This window comes from Bufo bufo, chromosome 6 (genome assembly GCF_905171765.1).
Source record: "Bufo bufo chromosome 6, aBufBuf1.1, whole genome shotgun sequence".
Taxonomy (NCBI): Eukaryota; Metazoa; Chordata; class Amphibia; order Anura; family Bufonidae; genus Bufo; species Bufo bufo.
Genome location: NC_053394.1, coordinates 49,108,752 through 49,136,038, shown reverse-complemented (window position 1 = coordinate 49,136,038; position 27,287 = coordinate 49,108,752). Strand labels below are relative to the sequence as shown.

Sequence of the window (27,287 nt, the reverse complement as noted above, 5' to 3'; positions counted from 1 at the left end):
CCTTATCCCCACTGGACACCAGGGAATACAACCTATCCTTATCCCCACTGGACACCAGGGAATACAACCTATCCTTATCCTCACTGGACACCAGGGAATATAACCTATCTTTATGCCCACTGGACACCAGGGAATACAACCTATCCTTATATGCCCACTGGACACCAGGGAATACAACCTATCCTTATCCCCACTGGACACCAGGGAATACAACCTATCCTTACCCCCACTGGACACCAGGGAATACAACCTATCCTTATCCCCACTGGACACCAGGGAATACAACCTATCCTTATCCCCACTGGACACCAGGGAATACAACCTATCCTTATGCCCACTGGACACCAGGGAATACAACCTATCCTTATGCCCACTGGACACCAGGGAATACAACCTATCCTTATGCCCACTGGACACCAGGGAATACAACCTATCCTTATGCCCACTGGACACCAGGGAATACAACCTATCCTTATCCCCACTGGACACCAGGGAATATAACCTATCCTTATGCCCACTGGACACCAGGGAATACAACCTATCCTTATCCCCACTGGACACCAGGGAATACAACCTATCCTTATCCCCACTGGACACCAGGGAATACAACCTATCCTTATCCCCACTGGACACCAGGGAATACAACCTATCCTTATCCCCACTGGACACCAGGGAATACAACCTATCCTTATCCCCACTGGACACCAGGGAATACAACCTATCCTTATGTCCACTGGACACCAGGGAATACAACCTATCCTTATCCCCACTGGACACCAGGGAATACAACCTATCCTTATCCCCACTGGACACCAGGGAATACAACCTATCCTTATCCCTCACTGGACACCAGGGAATACAACCTATCCTTATCCCTCACTGGACACCAGGGAATACAACCTATCCTTATCCCTCACTGGACACCAGGGAATACAACCTATCCTTATCCCTCACTGGACACGAGGGAATACAACCTATCCTTATCCCTCACTGGACACGAGGGAATACAACCTATCCTTATCCCTCACTGGACACGAGGGAATACAACCTATCCTTATCCCCACTGGACACCGGGGAATACAACCTATCCTTATCCCTCACTGGACACCAGGGAATACAACCTATCCTTATCCCCACTGGACACCAGGGAATACAACCTATCCTTATTCCTCACTGGACACCAGGGAATACAACCTATCCTTATCCCTCACTGGACACGAGGGAATACAACCTATCCTTATCCTCACTGGACACCAGGGAATACAACCTATCCTTATCCCCACTGGACACCAGGGAATACAACCTATCCTTATGCCCACTGGACACCAGGGAATACAACCTATCCTTATATGCCCACTGGACACCAGGGAATACAACCTATCCTTATCCCCACTGGACACCAGGGAATACAACCTATCCTTATGCCCATTGGACACCAGGGAATACAACCTATCCTTATGCCCACTGGACACCAGGGAATACAACCTATCCGTATCCCCACTGGACACCAGAAAGTATAGTGTACCCTTATCTCTATTAGCCATCAGACAGAATATATTATCATTACATATTAGGCACCAGAGAATATAAACTTGTCATTATCTCCTCTGATCACCATAGAAAGTACCCTACCCACCAGGGCGTACATCCTATCCACCAGGGCATATACAGTAACTTCCTTCATGCTCCTTCTCCTATTCTCTTCCATTGTAGGATTTTTCGATGACAATTGTTCCGCATACATAATGATGATGGGTTAATGGCAGACAAGATGATACCGCGACTTCTGCCATGAAGCCGATCACAAAACACTGCTCCATATTTTGAAACCCACTTAAAAGTGCAATCTGAAGAGTAAACGATATCCTGTTCTGGAATATGCTAATTATTAATCAGGAACTCAGTCATTAAATCATTATTATATTGCAATCAAATCAGCGTCAAAATCAATAATACCTGATGAAGAGTGCACAGCGCCCAAAACACCGAGCTGCAGCGATTACCGTAAACCCATCTCAACAGTTCCTGATGAATTAACCTCATGCATAAAATAGGTCATTAAGGAAAACTGCTCAAAATAACAGAGCAGCATAGTAATATGTTATTATTTGATTTCATTAGTCCCATACCTTAGGGCTCGTTCACATGACCGTTGGTGTCCCGTTCCCGTATTGTGGACCGCATATGCGGATCCCCAATACACGGGCACCATTCCGTTGTCATTCTGCATCACGGATGCGGACCCATTCATTTCAATGGGTCCGCAAATCCGGAGATGCGGAACGGAACACTACGGAGTGCTTTCTGGGGTTCCGTTCCGTGCCTCCGCACTGCAAAAAAATAGAACATGCTCTATCTTCTTGCGGAACGGAGGGATTGCGGACCCACAGCAAGGGCACGGGACACCAACGGTGGTGGGAACGAGCCCTTATTACGCAGGAATCCTTGTAGATTGTAAGCTCTTGTGGGCAGGGTCCTATATTATGTATGTGTAACCTCCTCCTGATGTACAGCGCTATGGAATTAATGACGCCTTCAAAAAACGGTCACTATAAATGGACCTTAAACGGGCAAACTCCTGTCTAAAGGCCCGTTAAAAATTCAGTGGGGTCCATCTGACCTTCCCAGGCAATAACTGCTTTATTTTCCTGTTCACATCGCACACCCGGGACCCCCGCCGATCAGCTGTTTGAGAAGGCAGTGGCGCTCCAGCAGCGCCGCGGCCTTCTCACTGTTTACCGCTGGCCGAGTGACGTCACGACTAGTATCAACTGGCCTGGGCGCAGCTAAGCTCCATTCAAGTGAACAGAACTTAGCCGCGCCCAGGCCAGATGATACTAGTCGTGACGTCACTGGGCCAGCGGTAAACAGTGAGAAGGCCGCGCCGCTGCTGGAGCGCCGCTGCCTTCTCAAACAGCTGATCGGCGGGGGTCCCGGGTGTCAGACCCCTGATGATCAGATGCTGACGATCTATCCAGAGGATATACAACAAACTGCAGAACCCCTTTAAATAATTTTGCTCTATATAGCCATAAATCCACAAAATACTCCACTTACCGAGTTCTATAGGAAGCACTTTTATTGGATTTCCCTCAAGGAGAAGATATTGTAGTTGCCTGTGGGAAATGCAAAGAGAATTTGAATATTGGGCGAAGTATTGGAAAGTTCAATTCGCCTGCTTCGCCAAATTAAAAAAATAATAAATTTGCTTTGTGATGAATTACTTCCTCAAGAAGCGCATTTCTTTGTAGGTAGAGGGTGCAATAACAAGGAATGGCGATTGTGCTGCCCCCATCCCCCCCGTCATTCTACCCCTCAGCTGATCGCGGCATCTGACATTAAGGGTTCGTTCACACGAAAGTTTTCTGCGTTCCGTATACGGGCCGTTTATTGCATTCCGTATACGGTCCATATACGGAACCATTCATTTCAATGGGTCCGCAAAATAAACGGAATGTATTCCGTGAGCATTCCGTTTCCGTATGTCCGCATTTCTGTTCCGCTACTTTTTGAGTCTTGTTCTATTATTGTCCGCAAATCACGTTCCGTGGCTCCATTCAAGGCAATGGGTCCGCAAAAAAAACGGAACACATACGGAAATGCATCCATGTGTCTTCCGTATCCGTTCCATTTTTGCAGAACCATCTATTGAAAATTTTATGCCCAGCCCAATTTTTTCTATGTGATTACTGTATACTGTATATGGCATACGGAAAAACGGAACAGCGGATCCGTGAAAAACGGTCCGCAAAACACTGAAAAAGCCATACGCTCGTGTGAACAAGCCCTAATATTGTATAAGTGTAAAATAAAAAAATACTTACCTCATCCCTTTGATCGCAAAGAGCCGCCCGCCGCCATCTTGATTGAAGATCCAGTGCAAAATCTCACGCGGCCCTTGGTGACGATATTCATCAACGTGCACGGGATTTCGCGCGGGATCTTCACTAGAGATGGCGGTGGCAAAATGCGATATTTTTTTACTGCCATTCAGGGAAAATCGTTTTGTTACCACTAAGCACAAGGAAATTTGGCCTCGCTACCAATAGAGGTCCACTCCGCGGACTTCGATTCACTCAACACAAAATATTACATAACAATGTATTATCCTGTTAAGTATATAGTGCTGACATATGCTGCAACGCTGTACAGAGGTTGTCATCAAGCACATCTCAATCTAATTCCTCCTGGAGTAAACCCATAAGAACATGGGGAAAACATACACATATTGGCCCCGGCTGGGATTCAATCTAAGGACCCAACAGCTGCAAGGCATCAGTACTAGCCACCGAGCCCCTCATCTGCCCCATATCTCTGCCACCGAGCCCCTCATCTGCCCCATATCTCTGCCACCGAGCCCCTCATCTGCCCCATATCTCTGCCACTGAGCCCCTCGTCTGCCCCATATCTCTGCCACTGAGCCCCTCATCTGCCACATAGCTCTGCCACTGAGCCCCTCGTCTGCCCCATAGCTCTGCCACTGAGCCCCTCATCTGCCCCATATCCCTGCCACTGAGCCCCTCATCTGCCCCATATCTCTGCCACTGAGCCCCTCATCTGCCCCATAGCTCTGCCACTGAGCCCCTCGTCTGCCCCATATCTCTGCCACTGAGCCCCTTGTCTGCCCCATATCCCTGCCACTGAGCCCCTCATCTGCCCCATATCTCTGCCACTGAGCCCCTCATCTGCCCCATATCTCTGCCACTGAGCCCCTCGTCTGCCCCATATCTCTGCCACTGAGCCCTTCGTCTGCCCCATATCTCTGCCACTGAGCCCCTCATCTGCCCCATAGCTCTGCCACTGAGCCCCTCATCTGCCCCATAGCTCTGCCACTGAGCCCCTCGTCTGCCCCATAGCTCTGCCACTGAGCCCCTTGTCTGCCCCATATCCCTGCCACTGAGCCCCTCATCTGCCCCATATCTCTGCCACTGAGCCCCTCATCTGCCCCATATCTCTGCCACTGAACCCCTCATCTGCCCCATATCTCTGCCACTGAACCCCTCATCTGCCCCATATCTCTGCCACTGAACCCCTCATCTGCCCCATATCTCTGCCACTGAACCCCTCATCTGCCCCATATCTCTGCCACTGAGCCCCTCGTCTGCCCCATATCTCTGCCACTGAGCCCCTCGTCTGCCCCATATCTCTGCCACTGAGCCCCTCGTCTGCCCCATATCTCTGCCACTGAGCCCTTCGTCTGCCCCATATCTCTGCCACCGAGCCCCTCATCTGCCCCATATCTCTGCCACCGAGCCCCTCATCTGCCCCATATCTCTGCCACCGAGCCCCTCATCTGCCCCATATCTCTGCCACCGAGCCCCTCATCTGCCCCATATCTCTGCCACCGAGCCCCTCATCTGCCCCATATCTCTGCCACCAAGCCCCTCATCTGCCCCATATCTCTGCCACCGAGCCCCTCATCTGCCCCATATCTCTGCCACCGAGCCCCTCATCTGCCCCATATCTCTGCCACCGAGCCCCTCATCTGCCCCATATCTCTGCCCTAAGCTTATCCAGCAAGCAGCATGGCTCAGACAAAAAAAATGACTTTGTGGATTCCCCAACTATGGCCTCATGCACACGGCGGGTCGGCAATCCACGGCCTCCGGACGCGTGCACCCCACATTACGGATGCGGACCCATTCACTTGAATGGGTCCGCAACTCCAGAGATGTGGAACGGAGTCAAGGAACGGAACACCGGAAGCACTACGGAGTGCTTCCGTGGTGTTTCTTTCCGTGGTTCCGCACCACCAAAAAAAAATGACATGGTTTTTTTTGCGGTGCGGACATACAACGGACCGCTGCATGGATGTTGCCCTTACATTGGGGACCGCAATTGAGGTCCCCAATGCAAGGAACGGCCGCACATCGGCCGTGTGCATGAGGCCTATGGTTGTAGCTGCATGCGATTATTGGATGGATCTATATAATGCATGTAATACAGAGTCTCCACGCTGACTTTCTTTTATTTGCCAATGCAGTTGTCTACGGCAGGATCTGAAGTGAGCACCAGGTGTGTATGTGGAGTACTGAGTACGGATAATTAACTTCAGTTAAATTATGCATCAGGCAGTGTTAAATAATGCAGCATAAGTTATACGCTTTCTAAACATTTCCATATCCCAGCAAATAACACGTGAAAGATACACCTGAATACTAAAAAAAACTTAAAAGGAAATTTCCTCTCTGTATTGTCTTGTCATTTCTAGGTCCAGAATCCTGTGCTGATGAATTTCTTAAGGCTGGGTTCACACTTGAGCGTTTTACATCGCGTTTTTCAGCGCTGTAAAACGCTCAACACATGAAAACCAATGCTTCCCTATGGCCCTGGTTCTCACTTGAGCGTTTTACAGCGCTGAAAAACGCGCTGTAAAACGCCCTACGCTCAAACAAGTACTTGAGCTTCTTTGGGGCGTTTTACAGCGCGTTTGTGGCCATAGGACATTGCAGTCAATCACACAAACGCGCGTCAAACGCGCGTTTACTATTGCAAAAACGCTCGTCAAAAACGCGCGTCAAAAACGCGCGTCAAAAACGCGCGTTAAACGCGCATATCAAAGACGCTCAGGTCTGAACCCAGCCTAATACATCTTCATAGCTTCCGGAGTTCTGTTTTTCTGATCCAGAGCTCCAAACCGCTTGTACCTGAATAAAAAGTAGTCGAGTAAAAAAATTGCTGAAGCCGCCACTAGAGGGAGTACAATGTATAATCAGAATGCAGTCAGCTCCCAGGCTCCCTCTAGTGGTGGTTGGTAGGTAGCCAACAGGTTATTTATTTTTTAAAATCCATGCCTATGTTGGTGATTTGGAGCTCTGACTGATGCAAAGATGTTTTAAGAAATTAATCGGCACAGCAGTTTGAACCAATTTATATTAACTAACAAAATAAAAATGGTATATAAGAACCGCAATTCACTTTAAGACTGACGGACATTGGGATTTTAATTTACAAGTAAAAGAGTTAGGCTACTTTCACATTAGCATTTTTCTTTTCCGGCATAGAGTTCCGTCACAGGGGCTCTATACCGGAAAAGAACTGATCAGGCATAGCCCCATGCATTCTATATGGAGAGTAATCCGTTCAGGATGCATCAGGATTAGTGTTGAGCGAACAGTTCGAGCATAGTTCGGGTCCGTACCGAATTTTGGGGTGTTCGTGACACGGACCCGAACCCGAACTTTTTCGTAAAAGTTCGGGTTCGTCGTTCGGCATGTATTTTGGCGCATTTTGAAAGGCTGCAAAGCAGCCAATCAACATGCATCATACTACTTGCCCTAAGATGCCATCGCAGCCATGCCTACTATTGGCAAGGCTGTGATTGGCCAAGTGCAGCATGTGACTCAGCCTCTTTATAAGCTTGTGCGCACGTCGGGACGTGCTCACTCCCGATGTGAATAGAACAGGGATAGACGCAGCTGATGCTAGGGCGAGAATAGGCAGGGATAATTGAATAACTGGAAGCAAATTTCTCTCCTCCACCTGTGATTCATCTGAACAACTGCAGCTGAGCTGCTTTTTTGATAGGGATTGGCTATTTTTAGAGTGGCCAGAGTGATTTTTCTATCCACATGTACCTGGGCTGACCGCCGGCCGCCATTTTGCGACTTGTAGTGCTGCAGCAGAAGCTGCCACAGTGTGCATTCCAAAGCTCCAAACAAGTCAGACATCTACACCTGGGATTCAGACCAATAGCGATTTAGCAGCACAGTCCAAGGCTATTTTTTTTAAAGGTTGTGCAGACCATTTTGTGGCACATGTTACTGGGCTGATAGGCGGCGGCCATCTTGGGACTAGTGCTGCAGCACAATCTCTAGTGCTGCAGCACAGTCCATTAATCACTTGTAATAGTGGTCTGTGCCATAGAAATCCTACATCAGGGACTTGGGTGTGCTTGTGTCACCCCTACTAATACCAGTCCACCTGTAATCCATACAGTGAAAAGCCATAAAGTATTCCAGTGAGGGAATTTTTTTTTTATTTAAAAAAGGCCAAGTTAGTTTATCTGGCGTTCAATATACTAGATACAGTTAGGCCTGCGTTTCATACATCTGGAATTAGCAAACTAATGTGCTGGGGTTGGGAAAACATATATGTACCCATACTAGAATCTGTCAAAGAAAGCGGAACTCACATATAACAGTCATTCCATCTGTAATCCATACAGTCAAAAGACTGAAAGTATTCCAGTGAGGGGATTTTGCTTATAAAAAATAATATATTTCATTGTGGTGCGAGTTGAATCGCAACAATGAAGAAAAATACTATTAAGGGACGAGGACGCGGTCGTGGTGGTGTCCGTGGAGCCTCTGTTGCTGGTAGAGGACGTGGCCGTTCGGCCCCAGGCGCACACAGTAGGGAACGAACTCCCTCAACTAGCCGGCAGAATGTACCGCAATATCTCGTGGGGCCCAATGCCGCTCTTAGGATGGTAAGGCCTGAGCAGGTACAGGCATTAATCGATTGGGTGGCCGACAGTGCTTCCAGCACGTTCACCACATGGTCTTCCACCCAGTCTTCTGCGGAAAGCGCACAGGTGGCACCTGAAAACCAAGCCCATCAGTCTGTCACATCACCCCCAAGCATATCAGGGAAACGGTCTGAGCCACAAGTTATGCAGCAGTCTGTTCTTCTGTTTGAAGACTCTGCTTCCAGGGTTTCCCAGGGGCGTCCACCTAGCCCTTCCCCAGTGGAGGAAGACATACCATGCACTGACGCACAACCACTTATGTCTCCAGATGAAGAGGACATGGGAATACCACCACAGCAGAGTCACCGACTCTCTGATGATGACGAAACACAGGTGCCCACTGCCGCGTCTTTTTGCAGTGTGCAGACTGAACAGGAGGAGGTCAGGGAGGGAGACTGGGTGGAAGACGATGCAGAGGACGATGAGGTCTTAGACCCCACATGGACTGAAGGTCGTGGCGATGACTTTCACAGTTCAGAGGAAGAGGTAGTGGTGAGACCGAGACAACAGCGAAGCCAAAGAGGGAGCAGGGGACCAAAGCAGACGAGCCGCCGCCCCCAGAGTTCGCCTGCTACTGGACATCGCCAACAGGGACCCAGCCCCACAAAGGCAGCTTCAAAGAGTTCCCTGGCATGGCACTTCTTTAAACAATGTCCTACCGACAAGACCCGAGTGACTTGCACGCTCTGCCATCAGAGCCTGAGGCGAGGCATTAACGTTCTGAACCTCAGCACAACCTGCATGACCAGGCATCTACATGCAAAGCATGAACTGCAGTGGGGTACACACCTTAAAAACCAGGCTCCCCCTGCTCCCTCTACCGCTGCTGCCTCGGCTTCCGCCTCGAGAGGAATGTTGCCACCTGCCGAGCAGCAAACAGAGGATGTGCCACCGACACCACCACCACCGCCACCGTCAACTAGCGTCTCCACTATATCACACAGCAGCGTTCAGCTCTCAATATCTCAAACCTTAGAGAGGAAGCGCAAATTCCCCCCGAGTCACCCTCGAGCCCTTGGCCTGAACGCCAGCATTTCTAAACTGCTGGCCTTTGAAATGCTGTCATTCCGGCTGGTGGACACAGACAGCTTCAAACAGCTGATGGCCATGGCTGTCCCGCAGTATGTGGTTCCCAGCCGCCACTACTTCTCCAAGACAGCCGTGCCTTCCCTGCACATGCAAGTGTCCGATAAAATCAAGTGTGCACTGCGCAACGCCATTTGTGGCAAGGTCCACCTAACCACAGATACGTGGACCAGTAAGCACGGCCAGGGACGCTATATCTCACTAACTGCACACTGGATGAATGTAGTGGCGGCTGGGCCCCCGGCGGACAGTTCCTTGGCGCACGTCCTTCCGCCCCCTAGGATCGCAGGGCATCATTCTCTGCCTCCTGTAGCCTCCTCCTCCTACTCGGCTTCCTCCTCCACTGCTTCCACCAGCTCATCCGGTCAGCCACACACCTTCACCACCAACTTCAGCACAGCCCGGGGTAAACGTCAGCAGGCCATTCTGAAACTCATATGTTTGGGGGACAGGCCCCACAGCGCAAAGGAGTTGTGGCGGGGTATTGAACAACAGACCGACGAGTGGTTTCTGCCGGTGGGCCTCAAGCCAGGCCTGGTGGTATGCGATAATGGGCGAAATCTCGTGGCAGCTCTGGGACTAGCCGGTTTGACGCACATCCCTTGCCTGGCGCATGTGCTGAACTTGGTGGTGCAGAGGTTCATTCACCACTACCCCAACATGTCAGAGCTGCTGCATAAAGTGCGGGCCGTCTGTGCGCGCTTCCGCCGTTCACATCCTGCCGCTGCTCGCCTGTCTGCGCTACAGCGGAACTTCGGCCTTCACACTCACCGCCTCATATGCGACGTGCCCACCCGGTGGAACTCCACCTTGCACATGCTGGAGAGACTGTGCGAGCAGCAGCAGGCCATAGTGGAGTTTCAGCTGCAGCACGCTCGCGTCAGTCGTACTGCCGAACAGCACCACTTCACCACCAATGATTGGGCCTCCATGCGAGACCTGTGTGCCCTGCTGCGCTGTTTCGAGTACTCCACCAACATGGCCAGTGGCGATGACACTGTTATCAGCGTTACAATACCACTTCTATGTCTCCTTGAGAAAACACTTAGGGCAATGATGTTAGAGGAGGTGGCCCAGGTGGAGGAGGAGGAGGAGGATGAGGGCTCGTTTCTAACACTTTCGGGCCAGTCTGTTCGAAGTGGCTCAGAGGGAGGTTTGTTTAAGCAGCAGAGGACAGGTTCACAAGTCGCCAGCCAAGGCACTGTACTGGAGGACGAGGAGGATGAGGAGGAGGAGGTGGAGGGGGACGAGGATGACGCAAGTTCACAGCGGGGTGGCAGCCCAGGCCCATCACTGGTGCGTGGCTGGGGGGATACGGTGGACGATGACGATACGCCTCCCACAGAGGACAGCTTGTCCTTACCCATGGGTAGCCTGGCCCACATGAGCGAATATATGCTCCAATGCCTGCGCAACGACAGCAGAGTTGCCCACGTTTTAACGTGTGCAGACTACTGGGTGGCCACCCTGCTGGATCCCCAGTATAAAGACAATGTGCCCACTTTAATTCCTGAACTGGAGCGCGACCGTAAGATGCGCGAGTACAAGCGCACGCTGATAGAGGCGCTCTTGAGAGCATTCCCACATGTCACAGGGGAACAGGTGGAAGGTGAAGGCAGAGGAGTGGCAAGAGGTCGCCAACGCAGCTGTGTCACGGCCAGCTCATCTGAGGGCAGGGTTAGCATGGCAGAAATGTGGAAAAGTTTTGTCTCCACGCCACAGCTATCTGCACCGACACCTGATACGGAACGTGTTAGCAGGAGGCAGCATTTCACTAACATGGTTGAACAGTATGTCTGCACACCCCTCCACATCCTGACGGATGGTTCGGCCCCATTCAACTACTGGGTTTCGAAATTGTCCACGTGGCCAGAGTTAGCATGTTATGCCTTGGAGGTGCTTTCCTGCCCGGCGGCCAGCGTTTTATCTGAACGCGTATTCAGCACGGCAGGGGGCGTCATTACTGACAAGCGCAGCCGCCTGTCCACAGCCAACGTGGACAAGCTGACCTTCATAAAGATGAACCAGGCATGGATCCAGCAGGACCTGTCCCTCCCTTGTGCAGAGTAGTCCTTATTAACTGCCTAAAACATGTCTTGTTGTGCTACGGGCCACTTCTTTATTTGATACAACTTTTATGAAACCCACAGTTGAATGAAACTCTTCTCTGTCTGGGCGCCGGGGCCTAACCAGATGAAAGTGGCCGGTTAAACTAACGGGTGACATGAAGCCATAACCTCTGCCATGCTACCTCTGTCTTCTGTCTGGGTGCTGAGGCCTAAGTCAAATAAAGCGGTCTTCTGCTGTGCTGGGGGATATGAAGCTAATCTCTGACCTCTCTCCTCTGTCTGGGTCCAAAGGCCTAAATCACTGAAAGAGGCCTTCTCCTGTGGTGTGTGATATGATGCCAGAATATGTGCTGTGGGGCCTCTCTCCTCTTCCTGGGTGCAGGGGTCAAATAAACTAAATTGTGGCCTACTCCTGTGGTGGTTGATATGATGCCTGATTCTCTGATGTGGAACCTCTCTCCTCTGTTTGGGTGAAGGGGTCAAAGTAACTAAATGGTGGCTTCTCCTGTGGTGGCTGATATGATGCCAGAATATGTGCTGTGGTGCCTCTCTCCTCTTCCTGGGTGCAGGGGTCAAAGTAACTAAATGGTGGCTTCTCCTGTGGTGGCTGATATGATGCCAGAATATGTGCTGTGGGGCCTCTCTCCTCTTCCTGGGTGCAGGGGTCAAAGTAACTCAATGGTGGCTTCTCCTGTGGTGGCTGATATGATGCCAGAATATGTGCTGTGGTGCCTCTCTCCTCTGTCTGGGTCCAAAGGCCTAAATCACTGAAAGAGGCCTTCTCCTGTGGTGTGTGATATGATGCCTGAATATGTGCTGTGGTGCCTCTCTCCTCTTCCTGGGTGCGGGGGTCAAAGTAACTCAATGGTGGCTTCTCCTGTGGTGGCTGATATGATGCCAGAATATGTGCTGTGGGGCCTCTCTCCTCTTCCTGGGTGCAGGGGTCAAAGTAACTCAATGGTGGCTTCTCCTGTGGTGGCTGATATGATGCCAGAATATGTGCTGTGGTGCCTCTCTCCTCTGTCTGGGTCCAAAGGCCTAAATCACTGAAAGAGGCCTTCTCCTGTGGTGTGTGATATGATGCCTGAATATGTGCTGTGGTGCCTCTCTCCTCTTCCTGGGTGCGGGGGTCAAAGTAACTCAATGGTGGCTTCTCCTATGGTGGCTGATATGATGCCAGAATATGTGCTGTGGGGCCTCTCTCCTCTTCCTGGGTGCAGGGGTCAAAGTAACTCAATGGTGGCTTCTCCTGTGGTGGCTGATATGATGCCAGAATATGTGCTGTGGTGCCTCTCTCCTCTGTCTGGGTCCAAAGGCCTAAATCACTGAAAGAGGCCTTCTCCTGTGGTGTGTGATATGATGCCTGAATATGTGCTGTGGTGCCTCTCTCCTCTTCCTGGGTGCGGGGGTCAAAGTAACTCAATGGTGGCTTCTCCTGTGGTGGCTGATATGATGCCAGAATATGTGCTGTGGTGCCTCTCTCCTCTTCCTGGGTGCGGGGGTCAAAGTAACTCAATGGTGGCTTCTCCTGTGCTGATTGATATAAAGCTGATGGTTGTGCCATCTGACATGGTTGCCAGGGTCTGATTCAATGGGGGCCTACTCCTGTGGTGGGTGATCTAAATGCCTGATTCTCTGCTGTGAAACCTCTCTCCTCCGTCTGGGTGTAGGGGTCAAAGTCTTTCAAAGTCGCCTTCTCCTGTGCTGATTGATATGAAGCTGATGGTTGTGCCATCTGACATGGTTGCCGGGGTCCCATTAAATTGTGGCCTACTCCTGTGGTGGTTGATATGATGCCTGATTCTCTGATGTGGAACCTCTCTCCTCTGTTTGGGTGAAGGGGTCAAAGTAACTAAATGGTGGCTTCTCCTGTGGTGGCTGATATGATGCCAGAATATGTGCTGTGGGGCCTCTCTCCTCTTCCTGGGTGCAGGGGTCAAAGTAACTCAATGGTGGCTTCTCCTGTGGTGGCTGATATGATGCCAGAATATGTGCTGTGGTGCCTCTCTCCTCTTCCTGGGTGCGGGGGTCAAAGTAACTCAATGGTGGCTTCTCCTGTGGTGGCTGATATGATGCCAGAATATGTGCTGTGGTGCCTCTCTCCTCTTCCTGGGTGCGGGGGTCAAAGTAACTCAATGGTGGCTTCTCCTGTGGTGGTTGATATGATGCCTGATTCTCTGCTGTGAAACCTCTCTCCTCCATCTGGGTGTAGGGGTCAAAGTCTTTCAAAGTCGCCTTCTCCTGTGCTGATTGATATAAAGCTGATGGTTGTGCCATCTGACATGGTTGCCAGGGTCTGATTCAATGGGGGCCTACTCCTGTGGTGGGTGATCTAAATGCCTGATTCTCTGCTGTGAAACCTCTCTCCTCCGTCTGGGTGTAGGGGTCAAAGTCTTTCAAAGTCGCCTTCTCCTGTGCTGATTGATATGAAGCTGATGGTTGTGCCATCTGACATGGTTGCCGGGGTCCCATTAAATTGTGGCCTACTCCTGTGGTGGTTGATATGATGCCTGATTCTCTGATGTGGAACCTCTCTCCTCTGTTTGGGTGAAGGGGTCAAAGTAACTAAATGGTGGCTTCTCCTGTGGTGGCTGATATGATGCCAGAATATGTGCTGTGGTGCCTCTCTCCTCTTCCTGGGTGCGGGGGTCAAAGTAACTCAATGGTGGCTTCTCCTGTGCTGATTGATATAAAGCTGATGGTTGTGCCATCTGACATGGTTGCCAGGGTCTGATTCAATGGGGGCCTACTCCTGTGGTGGGTGATCTAAATGCCTGATTCTCTGCTGTGAAACCTCTCTCCTCCGTCTGGGTGTAGGGGTCAAAGTCTTTCAAAGTCGCCTTCTCCTGTGCTGATTGATATGAAGCTGATGGTTGTGCCATCTGACATGGTTGCCGGGGGTCCCATTAAATTGGGGCCTACTCCTGTGGTGGGTGATCTAAATGCCTGATTCTCTGCTTTGAAACCTCTCTCCTCCGTCCGGGTGTAGGGGTCAAAGTCTGTCAAAGTCGCCTTCTCCTGTGCTGATTGATATAAAGCTTATGCTTGTGCCATCTGACATGGTTGCCGGGGTCTGATTCAATGGTGGCCTACTCCTGTGGTGGGTGATCTAAATGCCTGATTCTCTGCTGTGTAACCTCTCTCCTCCGTCTGGGTGTAGGGGTCAAAGTAACTAAATGGTGGCCTACTCCTGTGGTGGGTGATATGATGCCTGGTTCTCTGCTGTGGGACCTCTCTCCTTTGTCTGGGTGCTGTGGTCAAAATAATAGTAAGTGACCTTCTCCATTGGTGGGTGACTTGAAGCCTGATTCTGTGCTATGGGACCTCACTCCAATTAATATTGTTTAATTTTTATTTATTTTATGTTAACTCATCATTTCCCTATCTACATTTGTTTGCAGGGGATTTAACTACATTTTGCTTTGCTGCCTTTTGCAGCCCTCTAGCCCTTTCCGGGTGTGTTTTACAGCCTTTTTAGTGCCCAAAAGTTCGGGTCCCCATTGACTTCTATGGGGTTCGGGTTCGGGATGAAGTTCGGGTCGAGTTCGGATCCCGAACCCGAACATTTTTCGAAAGTTCGGCCGAACTCGTCGAACCCGAACATCCAGGTGTTCGCTCATCTCTAATCAGGATGTCTTCAGTTCAGTCATTTTGACTGATCAGGCAAAAGAGAAAACCGTAGCATGCTACGGTTTTATCTACGGCGAAAAAAACTGAAGACTTGCCTGAATGCCGGATCCGGCATTTTTTTCCATAGGAATGTATTAGTGCCAGATCCGGCATTCAAAATACCGGAATGCCGGATCCGTCCTTCCGGTCTGTGCATGCGCAGACCTTTAAAAATGAGAAAAAAATTTAGACCGGATCCGTTTTGCCTGATGACACCGGAAAAACGGATCCGGTATTGCAATGCATTTTTCTGACTGATCAGGCATTTTTCAGACTGATCAGGATCCTGATCAGTCTGAAAAATGCCTGATCAGTCAGAGAAAATGACATGCGTTTGCATGCAGTTTGCCTGATCAGGCAGTCAGTTCAGGCAACAGAACTGCCTGCCGGAATCAAACAACGCAAGTGTGAAAGTACCCTTACCAAATAGGACACAGAAAAACGGGCATATAGCCAATCATTCTGTGAATTAAAGGGCATCTGTCAGCAGATAGAAACATAGAATGTGTCGGCAGATAAGAACCATTTGGCCCATCTAGTCTGCCCAATATACTGAATACTATGAATAGCCCCCGGCCCTAACTTATATGAAGGATGGCCTTATGCCTATCCCATGCATGCTTAAACTCCTTCACTGTATTTGCAGCTACCACTTCTGCAGGAAGGCTATTCCATGCATCCACTACTCTCTCAGTAAAGTAATACTTCCAGATATTACTTTTAAACCTTTGCCCCTCTAATTTAAAACTATGTCCTCTTGTAGCAGTTTTTCTTCTTTTAAATATTCTCTCCTCTTTTACCTTGTTGATTCCCTTTATGTATTTAGCAGTCTCTATCATATCCCCTCTGTCTCGTCTTTCTTCCAAGCTGTACATGTTAAGGTCCTTTAACCTTTCCTGGTAAGTTTTATCCTGCAATCCATGTACCAGTTTAGTAGCTCTTCTCTGAACTCTCTCCAAAGTATCAATATCCTTCTGGAGATATGGTCTCCAGTACTGAGCACAATACTCCAGATGAGGTCTCACTAGTGCTCTGTAGAGCGGCATGAGCACCTCCCTCTTTCTACTGGTAATGCCTCTCCCTAGATCTGTACCTATGACACTGGCTGACCTGTTACATGTGCACTTGGCAGCTGAAGGCATCTGTGTTGGTCCCATGTCCATATGTGCCCACATTGCTGAGAAAGGTGATGCTTTAATATATGCAAATGAGCCTCTAGGAGCAACGGGGGCGTTACCATTACACCTAGAGGCTCTGCTCTCTCTGCAACTGCTGCGGTCCCTGCACTGACAGGTCTAGGCGTGATCTCGTTTTCAATGCCTGGCCCTGTCAATCAAAGTGCAGAGGGGGCAGCAGTTGCAGAGAGAGCAGAGCCTCTAGGTGTAACGGCAACGCCCCCGTTGCTCCTAGAGGCTCATTTGCATATATTAAAACATCATTTTTCTGAGCAATGCGGGCACATATGGACATGGGACCAACACAGATGCCAAGCACACGTGCAAGAGGTCAGACAGTTTTATAGGTGCAAAACTGCTGACAGATGCCCCTTAAAACATCCTCTATTATTTATAGATTCATCTCTACGATTAGGTTATCACCATTAGTGATGGCCAGTTCGCATTGTTTGCCCGCGAATATATGCGAGCTGCCATCTTTTTTCACAAGTCCGGCGAGGCACAGGTAAGCCCTTACCTGTGCCTGTGCACGAGCCGGTCTGAAAACAAGTGCGGTCAGCGGGAGCAGGCAGTTCCGAGAACAGCCACCGGGGGCCTTCATCGGGCTGTTCTCGGAACTGCCTGCTCCCGATGACCGCATTTGTTTTCAGACCGGCTCGCGGCGCAGGCACAGGTAAGGGCTTACCTGTGCCTCGCCGGACTTGTGAAAAAAGATGGCAGCCCGCATATATTCGCGGGCGAACAATGCGAACTGGCCATCACTGATCACCATTATTCCCAGTAAGCAGCCCCCTCCTCACACTGAATTCTGTGGTCAGTGTTTTTAGCTCTCTGATCCTAGCTGTGGCTGATATATCTTAGGGCTTGTTCACACGATCGCGCCGTGTTTTGCGGTCCGCAAATTGCACAGATGCCGCCCCGCGTGCCTTCCGCAATTTGCGGAACGGACGGCCCTTTATAGAAATGCCTATTCTTGTCCGCAAAACGGACAAGAATAGGACATGACTTATCATTTTTGCGTGGACACGGAACGGAGCAACAGATGCCGACAGTACACGGAGTGCTGTCCGCATCTTTTGCGGCCCCATTGAAGTGAATGGGTCCGCACCCGAGCAGCATTTTTTTGCGGATGCGGAACCCAACCACGGTTGTGTGAATGAGGCCTTAGGCTGTCTCCGACAACCCCAGAGGAGGGCGGAATGGCACAGTTCTGGGTGAGGAAGCCAATACTCTTGGCGTGTACAGAGCTCACCATTACAGGATCGGCCATTGTTTTACACACTCACTTCTTCCTTTCTTACCAGATGTTTACACGGCAAACCAGATTTCGGCCAATTCTCCCAGAACATCCTGGAGGCTCCCGTAAAGAGGAGAGGCCTACTGGACAAGTTGGGGGTCACAATATGGAGGGCAGCTTTCTACTTTTTAACACAGGGTGAGAAGAGGTGCAGTAGTCCCTTCTCTAGCACTTCTGTGGTAGCAGCGCTGCGGTCACCCCCTCCATTCACTCCACACTGGATGATGCTGAGTAGTCCTGCTGCGTCTTTACAGCGTCACAGCTGCTGCAGAACAGCTGGTCGGTGGGGATGCAGGTTGTCAGAGCCTCGAATATCTGATACTGATGGCCTACTATGGGTAGTCCATCAATATAAAAATGCCATAAAACCTCTTTAAAGAAAAACAGCACAGTGGGGGTCATTTTCTAAGACTGTCCTTTTACGCCGGTCTTAGATTCCCCCCTATGCTGCTAGAAGAGTTGGCTAATTTAAGACAAGGCATGTCCCTCATCATAAATCAGGAGGATCAAAGGCAGTCCATGCACTTGGCGCAAAAACGACTCCCGCAATATTTAGGCCTCTTTCATACGGGCGAGATTTCCGCGAGATGAACGCATTGCACCCGCACTGAATCCGGACCCATTCACTTCTATGGGGCTGTGCACATGAGCGGTGATTTTCACGCATCACTTGTGCGTTGCGTGAAAATCGCAGCATGCTCTACTTTGTGCGTTTTTCACTCAACGCAGGCCCCATAGAAGTGAATGCGGCTGCGTGAAAATCGCATGGTTGCTAGGAGACGATCGGGATGGGGACCCGATCATTATTATTTTCTCTTAAAACATGGTTATAAGGGAACATAATAGCATTCTTAATACAGAATGCTTAGTACAATAGGGCTGGAGGGGTTAAAAAAATAAATTAATAATTTAACTCACCTTAATCCACTTGTTCGCGCAGCCCGGCTTCTCTTCTGTCTTCATCTTTGCTGTGCAGGAGGAAAAGGACCTTTGATGACGTCACTGCGCTCATCACATGGTCCGTCACATGATCCATCACCATCACCATGGTGATGGATCATGTGATGGACCATGTGATGAGCGCAGTGATGTCATCAAAGGTCCTTTACCCAGGTCCTGAAGAAAGAAGACAGAAGAGATGCCGGCTGCGCGAACAAGTGGATTAAGGCGAGTTACTTTTTTTTTTTTTTTTATTTAACCCCTCCAGCCCTATTGTACTCTGCATTCTGTATTAAGAATGCTATTATTTTCCCTTATAACCATGTTATAAGGGAAAATAATACAATCTACACAACACCTAACCCAAACCCGAACTTCTGTGAAGAAGTTCGGGTTTGGGTACCAAACATGCCGATTTTTCTCACGCGCGTGCAAAACGCATTAAAATGTTTTGCACTCGCTCTGAAAAATCGTGCATTTTCCCACGACGCACCCGCATCTTATCTGACCCAAAACCATGGCGCCCGTGTGAAAGAGGCCTTACACTTGTTATCAGGCTTAAACGTCAGTAAATTTGCCGATGCCGGAGAGCCGGGCCCCTGAAACACCCTTGTCCCGCCCAACTGGTAAACACAGCGTAAATAAACGAAATATTGTTGCACGGCTTGTCAGAAAAGGGACCCGCGACTTTTTTTGCGGTTAAAAGAAAATTGCAAGTCCCTTGAAAAATGACGCGGTATGTGAAGCCGTAGAGGTAAAAGGGTAACGTCTGTCCTGCAGATCTACGTACCTGTGTCTTCCTATCGTACGCGGTAAACTTGTAATCTCGTTGTTTCGCAGGTCCAGCCAAACAAGATGCGGCAGATGAAGGAAGAGATCATCAGGGAGGGAGCACAGCACATTGCCCTCAAGATGCAGGCTCTGAAAGTGAAAACACATGCTCCTAAACTTCAAAAAGGAAAACGGTTTTATTTTTTTATCTGTTTTTCATGAATGGATTTTTTTAAAGGTTAAATGGTCCTGTAAAAGCAAATGCAAACACCTGTAAAATCCTGACGCGCTGCTTTATCCGTGAGCACCTGTAGTAAGTATCTCACACATGCATTAACGTTAACATGTCAATTTCTTTTATTTTATTTTTTTAACGACTTCATTACCAGGCAATTTTTTCGCATTTGGGCATCTCTGCCTTCCCGGAGCCATTATTTTTTTATTTTTCCTTTCACATATCCATATGAGGGCTTCTTTTTTGGGGGGATAACTTTTACTTTCTAATGGCACCATTTAATATTGCATACGATGTAGTGGGAAGCTGGAAAAAAATGGGGTGAAATTAGAAAACTAAGGGTTTCCTAAGGAGAATCCTTCTTCAGCTTTTGCTTCTTGTCTCGGGTCCCACTGTGTAAACTTCCGGTTTGACGTCGCTGCAGCCAATCGCTGGTCGCAGCAGTGCTCCCCGTGCGTCACATGACCATTTGACATGAAGCAAAGGGAGCAGCAGTCGGTGATTGGCTGCAGCGGCTTCAAACAGGGAGTTTATACATGGAGGGACCCAAAACAAGCAGCAGAGGTCACGGAGTGAACGAGCGGGGGACCCAGCGCCGGGGATCAGGTAGGTATGATCACCAACCCGGATGCCGCCAGCCTGAGAGGTCTGGATTTAGTGCACAAGCCCTTTAAGTAGGAAAAAAAGAGCAATACAAAGCCTCCAGACTGTAAGGCCGTTGTGACCGGACTATTTGATTTCTTTCAATACATTAGTGAACAGCACAAATATTTCCAGGTGGAACCAGCCCTGACCTGACTGAATAACGGCATTAAGACTAGTCAACTGGCCCATTAGTAACCACACCTCAGCGGTGACATGGAGTATTGTCCCTTTATGGTTGTTGGTAACAGATCAGTGCACGCCATGTATTTATTCAAGAATCAAGCCCGTGTCATAGCGAATGTTTACTCCATCCACATGAGCTGCAGAGTAAACTCAAGCTCCATCTATCCCTCCTGTCACCGGCTACAACCACACACTAGAAGCTCACCATGATGGATAGCAGCACTTTCCGCACTGCGTTGCTGTGTGCACCCAAGGCTTCCATTGGTAAGGTCTCCTAAAGGAATCCTTGGACACACAAGTTGAACAGATGCCACCAAGGCACCCAACCCCCATAGGCGACGTATACCTCGTAGTATCCATCTTTTGGAATAGCCCCAAGGCTTCCATTGGTAAGGTCTCCTAAAGGAATCCTTGGACACACAAGTTGAACAGATGCCACCAGGGCACCCAACCCCCATAGGCGACATATACCTCGTAGTATCCATCTTTTGGAATAGCCCCAAGGCTTCCATTGGTAAGGTCTCCTAAAGGAATCCTTGGACACACAAGTTGAACAGATGCCACCAGGGCACCCAACCCCCATAGGCGACATATACCTCGTAGTATCCATCTTTTGGAATAGTCCCAAGGCTTCCATTGGTAAGGTCTCCTAAAGGAATCCTTGGACACACAAGTTGAACAGATGCCACCAAGGCACCCAACCCCCATAGGCGACGTATACCTCGTAGTATCCATCTTTTGGAATAGCCCCAAGGCTTCCATTGGTAAGGTCTCCTAAAGGAATCCTTGGACACACAAGTTGAACAGATGCCACCAGGGCACCCAACCCCCATAGGCGACATATACCTCGTAGTATCCATCTTTTGGAATAGTCCCAAGGCTTCCATTGGTAAGGTCTCCTAAAGGAATCCTTGGACACACAAGTTGAACAGATGCCACCAAGGCACCCAACCCCCATAGGCGACGTATACCTCGTAGTATCCATCTTTTGGAATAGCCCCAAGGCTTCCATTGGTAAGGTCTCCTAAAGGAATCCTTGGACACACAAGTTGAACAGATGCCACCAAGGCACCTGACCCTCATAGGCGACGTATACCTCGTAGTATCCATCTTTTAGAATAGCCCGAACCCTCTTTCTGCCTCCGTTGATGTTAAGGCCTAGGCGTCCATTTTACACATGCACTGGGAGCTTATCTGGAACACGTTAAAGGTACCCTGCAGGCCCGGTGTGAAGACCCTACATTGTATCAGCCAGCAATGTACAGTACAGACATCTGGGATTGCCATCAGCAAGTTAAAGGAGTTGTCTCATTTAAAACATTGGTGGCATATCGCTAGGATATGCCACCAATGTCAGATAGGTGCGGGTCCCACCACTGGAGCAGCTCTCCATTCATTTCTATGGGAGTTCCGAGCCAGTGCTTGGCTATTTTCGGAAGTCCCACAGAAAAGAATTGAGAGTGCACTGTGCAAGTGCAGCCACCGCTCCATTCACTTCTTTGGGAATATCGGAGAAAGCGAGCTAGCACTCTGCTATTTTCGGCATTCCCATAGAAATGAATGAAGGGGAGCCGGGGGCATGCACCGCTGCTCTCCACTCATTTCGGAGGTTCCATTATGCAGATAGATACGTGATATATTGTAGCAATATGCCACCAATGTCTCAGATGACACAACCCTATATTGAACGTTTTCATGCAGGAATGGTTTCAAACATGTAGCTAATGTTGGTATATGGAAGGGGGTGGTCAGCCTGTTTTCTCGAGGAATTTCCCCAATGGGGAGGCAGTCACGGGAATTTGACTACAGAGGAAATCCACATTTAAAACTTGGACTTCTGATATGGAGTGGCCAGGAGATCCACATATGCGTCATATGGTGTGGTCAGTGCGGAAACATGGATAATACTGAAGCTTCTGCAAAGTGTTCGTTGTTCAGTGAGGATGTTATCCTGGGCAGGTGACTAGGGTGAAGTATCCCATTCACATTCAGAATGTTAGCCAGTTAGGTGGACCTATTATCTTACAGGATCTTTAGGCCCCTTTCACACGGGCGAGAATTCCGCGCGGGTGCAATGCGTGAGGTGAACGCATTGCACCCGCACTGAATCCGGACCCATTCACTTCAATGGGGCTGTGCAGATGAGCGTTGGTTTTCACGCATCACTTGTGCGTTGCGTGAAAATCACAGCATGTTCTATATTCAGCGTTTTTCACGCAACGCAGGCCCCATAGAAATGAACGGGGCTGCGTGAAAATCGCAAGCATCTGCAAGCAACTGCGGATGCGGTGCGATTTTCACACATGGTTGCTAAGAGATGATAGGGATGAGCAAACCCGGACCCTATTAAAGTGTATTCGCTGTATTATTTTCCCTTATAACATGGTTATAAGGGAAAATAATAGCATTCTTTAATACAGAATGCTAAGCATAATGTCAATCGAGGGTTAAAAAATAATAAAAACATTACTCACCTCATCCACTTGATCGCGCAGCTGGCATCGTCTTCTTTCTTCTTCTTTCAGGACCTGCAAAAGGACCTTTGATGATGTAATCAATAGAAGGATCTTCTATCTTCATTCAGAAGAACCTGCGCTGACGTCACCGCGCTCACCACGTGCTGAGCGCGGTGACGTCAGCGCAGGTCCTTCTGAATGAAGATAGAAGATCCTTCTATTGATTACATCATCAAAGGTCCTTTTGCAGGTCCTGGTGGCATCTGTTCATAAAATCTACAGAACACCTAACCCAGACCCGAACTTCAGTGAAGAAGTCCGGGTTTGGGTCTGGGAACCACATTCAGTTTTTTCTCACGCGCGTGCAAAACGCATTGCACTCGCGCGGAAAAAACTGAACATCAGAACGCAATCGCAGACAAAACTGACTGCAATTGCGTGCCTACTCGTGCGGCCCTCACCCGCGACGCCCGTGTGAAGGGGGCCTTAGTGTGTGAACAAGGCCTTACAGGGGCGCCCATTGAAGTTAACGGGTGACCTTACAAGACCTGGTTGAGTTAATGGTCCCTTTACACGGGACGACGATCTAGCATAACGTTGAGAAGAAAGCATTCCTTCCCGACAATCTGCTGATCGCTGGCGGAGGAGAGCAGTGCATTAACATGCAGCGATCTCCGGGGTATGGGGAAGAGCGGTCACTAATGCCATCGCTCTTCCCCATACTGTCTCGTTGTGTCCCGGCAGCAGATGCCGTTTACACAGCAGGATCTGCCACTGGGAAACGATGATCTTTTGGTACTGCACAAAAGAGACAATTACCCAATCAACGAGCGTTTTGCTTGTTCATCGGGTAATCGGCGGTGCATTTACACTGACAGATCATCGCTAACGAGCGTTACTAGTAATGCTGGTTCGCGATCATCTGTTCAATTGTCGGCCTGTGTAAAGGGCCCTTAAGTCATCCAGATCCAGAGTCACTCCTCGTGGTGGCTCCGTCTGGTGGGGGACCCCCTTATATAATGTAGGACATACAGACAAGAGTAGAGCTGAGTGCACAACCAATATGAACGCTAAGGCTACATGCTCACGATCAGGATTCATGTGCGGAGAATCCGCACTGAAATCCGCAGGCAAATCCGTGCGGTCAATCCGCATTAATTGGTGCGGATTTGCATACGGATTTGCGTGCAGATTCGGTGCGGATTTTCCGCATGCGGATTTCACTAAGTGAATGAAGAAAATCCGGTCAGGAAAAAAAAAATTAATTGACATGTCGCGGATTTTAAAATCCGCACCGCAGGTCAAAATCCGCGCGGAAAAAATCCGCATCGTGTGCATTGAGAATTTTAAATTCTCATAGAATACAATGGACATGACCTACGGTGCGGATTTTCCGCGCGGAAAATCCGCACGCAATCCTGATCGTGTGCAGGGGGCCTTACAAATAGATGAAAATATTGATACATTTTTACACAACAAAAAATTAAGCTTACACACAAAAGAGCACAAAATAGTAACCCGTCATATACAGAACCATATATCTGCAGGAACTTACCTTCACACTGGGGTCACTTCTGTAAAGATCTTCACTAAGATACTGCAATTTCTTCTTACTTAGGTCCAAAGTTTCAAGTTTGAGGTCTGCAGAGGAATCTTGCCCACTGACCCATTCATTTGAGCTACTGGGATGCAGTAAAAAAGAGGAATATATGATGTCAGCAGGTTTCATCGAGAATGCATCCATCAGCGGTGGTCGGGCTTGCACCAGCCTATGTGCGCTCCCATGGTCCCGGCCACCAGAAAGGCTGATGCTTTTTCCTATAGTGTGCAAGCACGACCATCACTGATGGATTGCAGGGTGGTCTGTAACCATGGAAACGAGCAGTGTATAATGTGAGGGGAAAATGAATCCAGCCAGCAAAGGAAGCAATATGGACAATCACAGTACATTAGTAAGTGCCTTGTATTAACTTTCTCTACATGATAAATGCAACTTACTAAAGTGCTTATGTTTTAGTACCATACGCCACAGCTATTAAAACACTTTAGCCGAGATATCTCTGATAGATGTTGGAGATGTATGACAGGTGAGGGGACTCATCTCCATATTTTTTGGGAGTGTCCTGTGATTGAGCCCTTTTGGAGAATGGTGGGGTCGGTCCTCCTTCAACTCCTCGCAATTCAATTTCCTTTTACACCTCTTTTTTACTTATTGAATATGCCAAAAATATCATTGAAGACACAATCCCTGCTTCTAGTCCTTCAGGTGTTAACGGCGGCTAGGCGCCTAATTGCGAGGTTTTGGCTGAGAGCAGACGCACCTACTCGACTGGATCTCATCCACAGTGTGAGAGAAGTTAGGAATATGGAATATTTAACTGCTTGCATTACTAATTCAGTTGATAGATTTACGAAGGTTTGGCAGGCATGGGATGACGCTTTTGATCTCTTACAGTAAGGGTTCTCTGAACACTAGTTTTTTCTTTTTTCCCCCTTCTTTATTTTTCCCTATGTGTCGTGTCACAGTCATTGTTTTATGTCCGTTCTCTGTACTAACTCTTAATATGCCTATTGGCTTCTGATGCAAAATATGTATTTTGTATACCAATGTACATTTTTGATATTGATGTTATGCAATATGACATTATACCTGTATTGCTTCTCACTGATAAGCAATGTGATATTGTATCTGTATTACTTTTTCATTGACAAAAATTAATAAAATAAACTATTTAAAGTGAGAGGACCCCTTTAAAATTCCTGTAATCTATAAATTGTTCTGTCCCATGATGACAACTCCGTCACAGCATTATTACACCACAGATGGAGCCCCCCACCCTGTATAAGCCACAGAACAGGGCAGCCCCCCACTCTGCCAGACTTGGTAAGAGCATTTATTAGGCTACTTTCACACTTGCGTCGTGGTTTTCCGGTATAGAGATCCGGCAGAGGATCTCAATACTGGAAAAAAAACGTTTCCATTTACTCCTCGTGCGTTCTGAATGGCAAGAGATCCGTCCAGGATGCATCAGGACGTCTTCCGTCCCAGCAGCATTCTGTTTTATGACCGGACACAAAACCGCTGCAGGTTACGGTTTTTTGTTTGGTCATAAAAATGGATCCGGCGCTGAAAACAATGTAAGTCAACGGTGACGGATTTGTTTTTTTCGGTGCCTAAAAAAACGGATCCGTCACCCATTGACTTTCAATGGATCCATTTTTTCCGTTTTGATTTCACACAACCGCATCCTGACGGAACGGATGCCTCCTGATGTGCAAAATCAAAACGGATCCGCTCCATTCCGGTATTGAGATCGTCTGCCGGGTCTCAATACCGGAATTACACGATCGACCTTTGATTTGATTGATAGTATATAATATTAGTATTTTCCCTATTATTATTATTATTATTATATCTGCCTAGGCACAAGCTTCGTTTTAAATCCCCCAGTTTTTTTTTGGGGGGGGGGGGGGGGTCCTATGGGTTTGATTATCAGGTCTCCACTCCCTTTTTTGTATTCTAGATTATGGGAAAGGCTTTGATGATTTTAGGACAGATGAAATTGGGATTTATCTTCTGTAGGAATACACACAGTCCAGTCCCATTATTATGAACACTTCAATCTTCCCACGTCGGCAGCGTGTAGATCATGAAGGAAGCCACGTGTGGTGGGTATATAAGGTGCGATCGGCGGTCTGCACACGGATCCCTCTTTGCTGTCATGGGTAACGGGGGGCGATTTATCAGAGTTGCACAAAGCGATCGTTATTGGCTCTCGGGTCAAGGGTGGCGGTTTTTCTGAAAGCGTGCAGCGTGTGACCTGTTCTTGTGCTGTTGTGATGAAAATGTATCCAGAGCGGACAAACAGCGCCATTGTGAATAAGGGACGTGGAAGCTGCGGAGCACCACGTGTCATTAATGTGAGAGGTGAATGTCGTCTACGAAGGTGCCAAAGGGCGCACCAACCAACAGCGGAGCAGCTCACCGCCAAAATGGACCAGGCGGCTGTAAGACACGCGCCTAACACAACAGTTCAGCGAACCCTACTGCGTATGGGACTCCGAAGCAGGTGACGGATGTCACTGAACCTCTGCTAAAGAAGCTGCATCAGCAGAAAAGGCTTCAATTTTCAGAATTGGACCTCCGCTAATTGCCAAATGGTTACCTTCTCAGATGAGTCCCGTTTTCTTGCTTCATCCAATCGATGGACGTTGGTGAGAAACATCAGAGAACAAACCCCCTGCAACCATTGCTGGAAGAACACAAGCTGGTGGGGGCAGCGTTATAGTCT

The 27,287-nt window shown here is 48.8% G+C and overlaps 1 protein-coding gene across 1 annotated transcript in view; it reads right to left on the bottom strand.

The window, feature by feature from the left end:
- The window catches only part of LRRC27 (leucine rich repeat containing 27), a 63,583-nt gene that overhangs the window by 34,669 nt on the left and 1,627 nt on the right, over positions 1 to 27,287 (bottom strand). Inside the window, exons 2-4 of the mRNA XM_040436400.1 lie at positions 24,551 to 24,677; positions 19,496 to 19,626; positions 3,058 to 3,116 (exon numbers count right to left, since the gene is read on the bottom strand). Of these exons, the coding sequence (XP_040292334.1) occupies positions 3,058 to 3,116; positions 19,496 to 19,626; positions 24,551 to 24,677 (317 nt within the window). The remainder of the gene's footprint in view (positions 1 to 3,057; positions 3,117 to 19,495; positions 19,627 to 24,550; positions 24,678 to 27,287) is intronic.